Below are 11,106 nucleotides of genomic sequence, written 5' to 3' on the forward strand. Positions count from 1 at the left end.
AATAATCAGTGTCACGCGGCGATGCCTACATGCTCTGAGAATTTGAGTGTCCCCGGTTTCTAGCCTTGGGTCACACTCTAGGGGTGTCTCCTTAGCACAAGACGGTAATGACAGACACCACCCTCACGGGCTGGAGCATGGTCTTAGACAACTGTCCAGCTCACGGTCTCTGGTGTGGCCCTCATCTGGTGCAGCATATAAATTGCCTAGAAATGGGGGCCATATTTCTAGCACTGAAATTCCTTCTTCCTCAATTGAGAGGTCGCCACGTGTTTACAGAGAACACACCGGTGGTCTCATCTATTGACCACCAGGGAGGATTATGTCTGTGCCCCCTGTTTAGGCAGGCACAACTAATTCTTCTCTGGGCAGAAAGAAAGTTTGTCAGTGAGTGCAATGTACATTCTTTGAATATAGGGGCAGACATCCTGTTGAGGTAGGGGCTGAGGCCCAGGAATTGGTGGCTCCATCCACAAGTGGTGGAGTCCATATGGCGAGGTTTGGCCAAACGGGACTGCATGTGTTCTCCTCCGAGGAGACAACACATGGCCCGCTGTGGTTCACCCTCACTCCTCCCGTACAATTTGGGCTGGACGCCATGGTGCACATGTGGCCGAGGTCACATCTGTACGCATCTGTACCCCGAATTGCTCTGCTCCCACAAGTTCTAGCGAGAGTTCGCCAAGACAGTCTATGTCTGCTGCTAGTAGCACCTTATTGGCCAGCTCGAATATGGTTCCCAGAGATAATATCCCTGCTAGATGGCACTCCTTGGGAGATTCCCATCCGCAGGGATCCACTGTAGACCCAGTGAACTGCGCAATAGCTACAGTCCTGGAGTTCTTACAAGAATATTTCTCAGCGGGGTGGGCTCCTTCTACAATCAGGGTTTATGTGGCCACCATTTCGGCCAGCCACGCCCCTGTTGATGGAACCTCTGTGGGGCAACATCCTCTAACTTCGAGGTTTATGCGTGGTGTCAGGCAGCTGAGGCCCATCTGCAGGCTGCGCATACTTTCCTGGCACCTTTCTGTGGTCCTGGAAGGTCTGTCAGGGGCCCCATTTGAGCCCTTAGAGTCAGCCTCTGCGAAGCCTCTGACTCTAAAGGTAGCTCTTCTGCTGGCCCTGACATCTCTCAAGCGAGTAGGAGATCTACAAGCTCTCTCTGTTGCCCCTTCATGCCTTGACTTTGCCCCTGGATTAGCCAAGACCTTCCTGTATCCTATGCCAGATTATATTCCTAAAGTGCCTACATCGGCTGCCCACCCTGTGGTGTTGCAGGCTTTCTGCCCTCCCCCATTCCCCCCACCGGAACAAGAGAGCATGCACCTGCTGTGTCCAGTAAGGGTTCTCTGTACTTACCTCCACCGCTCCCGCCAGTGGCGTAAGTTGGAGCAGCTGCTGGTCTGCTTTGGCGGCGACAGTAGAGGTGATTCTGTGTCAAAGCAGTGCATCTCTAATTGGATAGTGGAAGCAATCTCTATTGCTTATGAGGCGCGCAGTCTCGCTACGCCTCTGGGCATAAGGGCTCATTCCACTAGGGCAGTCGCCTCCGCGAATACTTTGTCCAAAGGGGTATCCTTACAGGATGTGTGTGCTGCTGCAGGGTGGTCTACACCACACACATTAATCCCTTATTACAGCCTGAATATTCATTCCACCCCGGGCTCAAGTGTCTTGCAGTGACCCTCGGGCTTGGGTCTTTTTGAACAGGCCATACCCTCGGTATGACGGCGTGGGTATTCTCATTCCCATAGTGTTATGCTAAACGCAACGTCGAAGTTCCCTTTGAAAGGGAATGTCTGGGTTACATATGTAACCCTGTTCCCTGAGAAAGGAACGAGACGTTGCGTAGCTTAGTCATAACAGGGCAGGCCTGTGAATTGTGTCTTCGCTTCAGATAATAGAGGCTGGTGGCGCAGTTCACAGGTGCCATATTTATATCACGCGACGTGCTTAATTGCCACGTCACCTGATCATGGCAGGCCTATAAATAAGGCATGATTTTACACAAGCTTCAGATGCTGGTTGCATGCAAGATGCGCTCCGATAGTGTTATGCTAAACGCAACGTCTCGTTCCCTTCTCAGGGAACAGGGTTACATGCGTAACCCAGACGTTTTGTATAACAGCCAATATTATTATTTTTTTTTACAATCATCTGCAGCAGTGAAACCTACCCATGTAACTCTTTAGAAATCGTGGCGAATTTGAAAGGTATTAAAAGGAAACCTTGCAATAATAACGTACATCTCATACTTATCAGTCTGAGGGAAACAATTGAGAAAAATGAATGAACATGATGTGATAAAAATCAGGTATCTAGCTTTTCACATCTCCAGAAATAGATCTTGTACAAAATGGAGCAAAGGAAAGATAACAGTAAACTCTTTTTCATGTCGCACATAGTTTAACTAAATCAAACAATCAGTTTATGTATTGTCTCCACCCTCACAACACTGCTAGAAGGTATCCACTGTCCCTTAGCAAAGCGATAACATTCAATAGTGACCTGAAGCATCTTTGTCTCCCAGTCTTCAGGCATAACTATTCAGAGCTGTTCCATGAAGACCAGAGATAACTAATGGACATTGCGCAATCAAACAGCAGATTAAGTTTATGCTTTGTTTAGAGTTTTATTTTCAGTTGCTTGTAGTGCATCACTAGTAAAAAAAACACTAAACCACCTTGTTTACATGCTGATGCTACAAATGTGGCTTTCTCTATTTTTTATTTATTTATTTATTTTAATTCGCATAATAGTCCTCATTTTTCAAGTTGTATATGAACAGATTTATTTCTAAATCGCTCATCCTGTGTGTGTGGAAAAATGTTGCTCTTCTTTTATGCTTTTTAGTGTGTGTTAATTTATGCACAAGAAGACTAACTAATGTCATTTATGGGTGATTCGAATTTATCAGCATATAAACACGAATAAGAAGAAAATCAGCATTAATGAAACCTTTGCAAATCCAGTGCAAATTTTACTAAAATATTAACAAATTAGGTCCAGTGTTTCATAACCTGTCATTCTGAACAATCAAAGACATGGCTCCTCTAGGAGAAATAAAATATAAATAATCATAACCTAGTATGACATCTCAAACCTTTCAGACTTGCACACTGTTTCATATATTTAGTCTGTATTTCTCCAGAATTGTGCATTTGGGTGTTTGTGTTAATTAATAGTAACTACTTTTCATATGTAACTTTTTTTTTCTTCCAACTTTCCCAACCTCTTGTCTTTTAGAACTGGATGGGGAGATGTTTGTCCTGCCAGGCTCTGATGGATTTGGAAGATGGACATGATAAATTGCGAAGCACTTACAGAGCTCTTCCCCAACTGCAAAATAATGACTATAGCAATAAATAAACCTCAGCTATGTGAATACTCTTGTCATCAATAAGTTTATCCTTCCTCTGATACTGCATGGACACAGAAGCAAAGTTATTATTGTTAACAAATACTATCATGAAAACTAAAACTATGAGTGAAAAAACATGAAATACAAATAAAAATGTGAGTTTCCAAATAAACGAAAACGAAACTGCAACTATGAGGACCACACTGTCACTAACAGTGAAAATAATAGGTAGGAAAAGACAGATCCCAAGTTGGTCTTTTTTAGAATGATTACCATGATACTAAAAACTAAAACAATACTAAAACTAAATACAAACTAAAAGTAATGATTTTTGAAAGATAAAAACTTTCATCTAATGCATCGTTAAAGCTAACTGAAATGAAACTGATATTGAAAACCAAAATACAAAACTAATTAAAAATAAAAACTAGCAATATAGGAGTAAGCGGTAGAAGATGGATGGATGGAAACTAGCAATATTTTTAAAACTATAATAACCATTTTATAATAGAAAATACTTCAGTAAGCGCCTTTGCTGCATTGTTGCGGCAGGAAAATTATGGAAAATGGCAAAAGGCTCAGCTGCTGAGGCCAGTGAAATGAGACACAGTGAGAACCTTTTCTATGTTGGAACGAATTGAAATGCAACAGCTGTTAGTCAAAATATAACAGTGCAATGCAGTTGAGAACTAAGAGGAGATTAGTACAGCCGCCTTGCATACAGCAACAGACCCTCAGACTCTCAATGGTTGTTTCTCACATGCATTCAAGCGCACTGAAGCTTTAATCTGGTAAAACAATGAGCATATTGGCTGCGATAGCAAATGCAGAAGTAACAAGTTCGAGGTTAGTGCCTACACTAGAAACACCAATAACCTCAATAATGGTACCACTTGGTGAAACAATGCATGTAAATCCATGCTGTATGCAGTCCAGATATAAGGCACAGAATAAATTATACATACTGGTCGACAACGTAGCTGTGGCAAATGTGAGTTGTATCTCTAATACAGCATCAGAGTTGCTCCTGACCCTGAACTAAATAATGGCTCTATCTGTAGGTGCAATAGATACAGACATACTATAGGCAGTACTCCAAGTATAGTGTTATGATAGATCTCAGGGTTTGTCAAGTGGCTGGCTCAAAGGCAACTGCTGAGGTCTGGTAGAAACTATTCTTCATGAGTTATATTTCAATTTTCTGTCATTTACTCTTCTGTGTGTGTGTGTGTGTGTGTGTGTGTGTGTGTGTGTGTGTGTGTGTGTGTGGGTGGGTGGGTGCGTGGAAGCACTGCACCTTTATTCTGTTACTGCCTTCCTTCTGCAGTGATGTGTGAACGCTGAGCAGAATGTGGAGGAGGAGTTTCTATACGAAAGCAAGAGAGGGAGAGAGGTAGACACAGAGCAAAGCAGAGATGGACAGAGAAACACACTGTGGCAGAATAGTAATAAGGAGGGAAAGAGAGGCCGTTTAAGTTTGAACTAAAATCCGAAATTTCAGCCGTTTAAGAGTGGAATACAGGATATCAACATGACAATGAACCTCACCAGTGAATAATTAGTTATGGTGCATCTATTATCTGAGTAAGTAAAGGATCCTGAAACAAATTTACTCAATATTTTTTTTTTTTCTGTGCTGTTTCTTATTTTCTGTTGTAACGCTAGGTAGCAATCTTGTTATTCATCAGAGCATATCATGCCTTCTTCGACTTGTCAGTGAATTTCTATGGTAATGCATGCATTTGTGTATAGTGTTGAATTAAATTATTAATTATTAGACATGCAATATTCCTTTTTGCTCATCATGAGTAAAGATTTGCTTTAGTCCAAAGCAATGAGTAAGACTGATTAATTATTGACTTATTCATACAGAAGCATCATATTTTTGGTGGGGTAAAATTCAACAGATGATGCTCTGCTGTCAATGGGATTTGGGGTTTAATTGGGGGGGGGGGGGGTGGGGGGACAATTATCCCTCTTCCCTGGAGAATCCAGATCACATTGTGCTCTATTGTAGCCAGCACTAAGCTGTGAGGAGGAATTGCAATACTTGCCATAAGTGTTAACTCATTGTCACAGGCGCAGGAGAAGCAGCTTTGAGTTGTTAAACAGACACTACCAGAGATGAAGAGAGAAAGTGGTGAAAGGGGTCCAAGTGAGGAAGCTGAACAGAAGACATACTCAAGAAGAATGGTGGACTAAAAATAATACATTTCATCATTTACTCAAGAGGCACCTTCATCTCTTAGAGCTGTCAGAGCACTTAATCACATGCCACGTGGCTGAAAACTAATGGAATGCTAATCATTATGTTACAAAATATGATGATTTAGCAAGTGAAACCCTCATCACCATTGTTTAAGGGAAAACCTTTTAAAGGCACTGTTATTAAATTAAATCAGTATTTGTCTGAGCCTGACATATTGAGTTACATATTTATATCTCCTTTTGTTACTGTACATGTATTACTATGACTAAGGTTCACAAGGTTTGTGTAGGTGGGAATACAGACAGGTTATTGCCTTATTGAACACAAAAACATAGCAATCACTTGACTTTGAAGGACATGGTTTGTTTTTATTTATTTATTTATTTTGCCTTTTTTGTTTTTACTGTCTCCCTTCTTTTTTCTTTGCTTTCCCCCATTTCTCCCGCGTCTTCTCTCTTTCCCACACACCCTTCCCCCATATCTAATCCACTCCCCAAATCCACAGATTTCTCAGCAAATGCATTCACATGCTTGGGACGCATGACTTGTCAAGATATTCTTTCATTTCCTCGTCTCACAAACAAAGGATATTACTTATATATTGCAAATAACTCAAATGTACTTACAAGATAAATTGTAATCGATGATTATTGCATATAAACTATGAATAAAAATAAGCAGTACTATGCTCTTGCCTTGTTTATCCTCTATCTTGTGTTACTGCAGCAGCGTTTATGCACATCAATATGCAGTCACTCTGTAGAGAAAAGCACTGACGAAGAAACCATCATAAACTACCAAGCAAGATTTAGCATCAGTAGCAAGCACAAACCTAGCTGTTTTGAATGTTTCTTTTCCGTGTGAATTATGGATCATGTCTGACAACGTTTCACCTTGCGCTTTTTAAAAAAAATACAGTACAATTGTGGTGACTCCTGCTTCACATTGAAGTGCTTTATTATGCTTCTTTAAATTTTGCACATGGTATACAATACCTTTCTTTATAAACCTCATTCATTTTGAAAATCCTTTAAAGTGTTTCTCACCCATGCCTTTTAAAATCTCACCACAGGTCTTTGGTATTTTAGATTAGGTATGTGAATATTATTTACTGACCGGAAATGATCAGTCCTTTCTCTTTGTGCTTTAAGACTGTTTTCAGCACCAAATGACTGCTAAGCTGCAGCACTACCACTCCCCATGTCTATAAAGAATTTATTATTTTTATGCTTTTGAAGTTCTGCTGTTACATGATACCACATATAGGTGAGAAATTATCTGAGAATATGGAAAAACAGCTCTTGTGTTCTGCTTAATACATAAGCAAAAAATGCTTACAGCAGATGCATGATGAAGGGGTTGTCTTTTTTCACAGCTTGATCGATTTCTGGGGATGAAGAAACTGTTCAACAGTTGAACAGCACTTACTGGTATGATTGCTTTTTCTTTCGGCTTATTCTGGTCGTTGAACTTTGCACGTTTATGACTCACCTAACCACCTTTGTGTACGTGTACATCAAAGCCTAACTCATAATATTTTTCTTTAGTCATCTTTAAATGCTGACAGTGTCAAATCCGATGCTTTGTATTTGTGCTCCCTATCATGTTTTAATCTGAACATCCTATATCCCATCACCTTGTGTTAGAGCATCCAATTGTATTAGTAACTGTTCATGTTATTGAGACTGTAATATTGCTTCAATGTTGCTATAATCTGTTTGTGTCTCATTCTATTTCTCCTTACTTTTGTCTCTTTCTGACCAACCATTTCCCCACATCTCCCCCTCTCCCTAGTTCAAGTGGTCTCAATTTTTTTGCAACCATCAATCCCTTTAGCTGCCAAAAAAAGAAAAGAAAATCTAAAATAAACCGTAGTCCAAGTACTCAAATATTACATTATAATGTCACATTACTATAGTCATAGAAAGAATAGTTCGGTTTGAGCATGTCATATCTAATGAAGAGTATCACATCTGGTCTTCCTCCTTCTGTGAATCTGTGATTTTACATATGAACACATGAACATATGCCATCCCTGATCCATGCAGTCAAAGAGCTTCCATGTGTTTATGATCAAAAGAAGCCATGAAAAATACAGTAGAATTTATTAAGACAAGCTGCTGAACAATAAATAGTAATAATAATAAGAAGAAGAAACTACCAAATAGCATAATGAATTAATGTATTATGCAGACTTCTGATTGCCTAATAATGGATGTCATTTACAGTTTCTTCATATCCAAGGTACACAATGTCCGACCATGAGGATCTGAGCAAAGCCATGGGCCACTGGAACGCCTCGGACAGCTATCAGCTGAATGCAGCTAGCGTGATTGTGTCCGTTGTGTTCTCACTCATCTTCCTGCTGGGCACAGTGGGCAACAGCCTGGTGCTCGCTGTGCTCCTGCGCAGCGGCCAGCTCAGCTACAACACCACCAACCTGTTCATTCTCAACCTCAGCGTGGCTGACTTCTTCTTCATCATATTCTGTGTGCCTTTCCAGGCCACCATATACTCACTGGAGGGCTGGGTATTTGGCTCCTTCATGTGCAAAGTGGTGCACTTCTTCATCAACCTCACCATGTATGCTAGCAGCTTCACCCTTGCTGCTGTCTCTGTTGACAGGTGTGTATGCATGCTCACCTCTCTCTCTGCTCCTAGAATTTACCTTTGGAGGAAGAGCAATTATTTTTGACAGTTCTCTATTTAGTGAAGAAAACAGTGCTAGTCACAGTAGAGGCTGCGAATCCCCATTGGCGGTTACTTCCTCAGTCCTCAGTGATGTTCACACGATCTTGCCACTATAATCTCATATGGTTACACATTAACTTTGGTGGAACTCAAATTTGCAGAAAGCAGTCTCATAGGAATGAAAAAAAAAATCTTGTGTCATATGGAAGAGTTGATATGAGTTCTGAACTATGTCAAAGGAATTAAAGTAGACTAATTCATGAAATGATGTTGTCTGCATCTTGTTTTGCAGATATTTGGCCATTCGTTACCCACTGCGCTCCAGAGAATTACGAACGCCCTGTAATGCGGTTGTTGCCATGGTGATCATTTGGGGTCTGTCTCTTGTCTTTGCCGGCCCTTACTTGAGCTATTATGACCTGATTGATTTCGAAAACAGCAACGTGTGTGTTCCCGGTTGGGAGGAATACAACCGCAAAGTGCTGGATACCTGCACCTTTGTGTTTGGCTATGTCATCCCTGTACTCATTGTCAGCCTGTCTTACACACGCACCATCAAGTATCTCTGGACAGCCGTTGACCCACTGGACGGCATGTCCGAGTCTAAGCGAGCCAAGCGCAAAGTCACCAAGATGATCATAATCGTCACTGTTCTGTTTTGCATCTGCTGGCTGCCCTACCATGTGGTCATCCTGTGCTACTTGTACGGAGATTTCCCCTTCAATCAGACCACTTATGCATTCAGGCTGCTCTCACACTGCATGGCTTACGCCAACTCCTGCCTTAATCCCATTGTCTATGCGCTGGTGTCCAAGCACTTCCGCAAGGGCTTTAAGAAAGTGTTCAGCTGCATTCTCAGTAAAAAAGGCCGCAATAAGGTGCATGTGGTGCAACTGGCTAACACTGTGCCTGGCTTTGAAGCTGCCTCCACCGAGGTATCACACATGAACGAAGAGAACGGCAGACAGAATGAGCGTGAGATGGCTGACCGCCCCCTTACAGAGTCACAGGATGCCACCATGAACATAACATTACCTTGCCAGAAGCAGCCATGAGCATAGTTAGTATGGTAGCAATGGTCAAAAGGGCAAAGATATAATATCACAATACTTTTCATGATACCTTGTTTGTTTGTTGTTGTTTTTTTACCTTAAATAAGAATTTGTAATAGATGCAATGCACCAGCTAATACAGTACTGGGTTCACTGATTTTTATTCAACTCTTAAAAAAGAAGATATGGCATAATAGAAAAACATCCAATTAACTATCAGTTGCTTTATGGTTTTAACTTAACTTATTGACAAAAGTTGTGTAATTCATCAAGATCTACTTTTAATTGCAAAATAAAGTTTATCATGAAGTAATCTATCATGATAACAATCTAACTGCACTAACTGCTGATGCTATACCAGCCTTACTGAATTGTGAAACTAATGTACCACTGCCACTGGACATAACCCATATGCTTTAAGGTTGACTACTATAGACAGTGGTTAATTAAACTGCTTCTTTAATGACACACATAAAAAGACAATATATTTTTCAATATAATAAATTATTTATTTTGCTGGGTTTATTTCTTGTAAGTATTAAAATGTGCTATAAATTAAATGTGTTATTTAAAAGCTGAAAATATCTATTTTTAATGGCTTTTTGAACATGTTGCAGTGTATAATGCTTCTGTGCTGATTAAATGATTCCGTGATAAAAATTACATCTGGTAATTATGTAATGCACTCTAATGTCCTAAGAATTCTGTATCCATATAAAATATATGATATTGATTTCCTTCTAGCTTATTGTATTTTTCTGTCTCACTTCTGACTAATCTCTGTGTGCTTGTGATCTTCTTACAGAGACTACATTAATAATTAACAAGTGCAATTTCCATCCCAGATTTCACTACTCCACTGTTTACCAACTATACATACCATATAAGCATAAACAAATGGGCTCATACCATTTTGCACTTTTATACTGGTTGTTTACAAACTTCTGATGTTATGCTCATGATTGCCTTACCTCTATGTCTTGCTGTTCTTTGGTATTAAAAAGTAACTTGTACAGAGTTGACATTTAAGATATTCATGTTGGTTGATTTCAATAAAAGGATGATATATCTTAAGAAATGTTTCCTTTGTGAGTTTAGTCACATGAGAGTCACATGAGAGTTTCTGAATCTGTTGGTTTGTTATATAACATTATAGATTTGATAGGAATAAGAAAGACCACTCATGACACATACTCAACAATTCCATTAACATCATAATGCCAGACCAGTGTAACAGTGCACTTAATGAGCATTATTTATTAATTGTGTACACTTAAATGAGACACAGTCTTTACACAGACACAGTCTTGAAATCAGACACAGTTTTTACGTACTATGAATAGTAATCATTTTGGTTTATTGGTTTGGTTTGGTTCTCTGGATTGCAGAAAGTCTCATCAAGTCAGAATTCTGGCAGTTTAAAAAAAAATAAATTCTAGGTAAAATTATACCTAGCCCTGAGAGAAGATCAGCCCTTTTCTGAAATGTCTGCCCAAAACAATATGGTCAGTTATTATATGATGCATTATTTTCAGTCCTGTGCAACCTGTCTGTTCTCATTATATTGCCATCACCACAATCAAATTTATGGGAACCATTTTGCTATTATTTCTGTTCTGAAATCACCGAAACACTAAAAGGCACTCTCTTGGGCCTTTTCTTCAATTTGACCTGTTAACACTCTCTGGGTTCGAAGTTGAATGAGGAAATGGGAGACAGGCATGCAACAGTGCTTCCTTTATTACGTTCTTCATTACTAACATCCCTTAGTCAAATCCAGTGTTGAATAA

At 40.0% G+C, this 11,106-nt stretch overlaps 1 protein-coding gene across 3 annotated transcripts; it reads left to right on the plus strand.

Annotated features, from left to right (window-relative positions):
• Positions 1-3,824: 3,824 nt before the first annotated feature.
• galr2b (galanin receptor 2b) lies at positions 3,825-10,486 on the plus strand. Of its 3 annotated transcripts, XM_053613456.1 has the most exons (4): positions 3,825-4,948; positions 6,725-7,003; positions 7,802-8,198; positions 8,557-10,486. In XM_053613456.1, the coding sequence occupies exons 3-4, from the start codon at positions 7,825-7,827 to the stop codon at positions 9,317-9,319; spliced, it is 1,137 nt and encodes a 378-aa protein (XP_053469431.1). In that variant the 5' UTR covers positions 3,825-4,948; positions 6,725-7,003; positions 7,802-7,824; the 3' UTR covers positions 9,320-10,486. The 3 variants fall into 3 exon arrangements, with proteins under 3 accessions (XP_053469431.1, XP_053469430.1, XP_053469429.1); XM_053613455.1 differs by lacking the exon at positions 3,825-4,948 and having other exon boundaries at positions 5,340-7,003; XM_053613454.1 differs by lacking the exons at positions 3,825-4,948; positions 6,725-7,003 and having other exon boundaries at positions 7,705-8,198.
• Positions 10,487-11,106: the final 620 nt, after the last annotated feature.

The sequence above is a fragment of the Ictalurus furcatus genome, chromosome 24 (assembly GCF_023375685.1).
Source record: "Ictalurus furcatus strain D&B chromosome 24, Billie_1.0, whole genome shotgun sequence".
Lineage (NCBI taxonomy): Eukaryota > Metazoa > Chordata > Actinopteri > Siluriformes > Ictaluridae > Ictalurus > Ictalurus furcatus.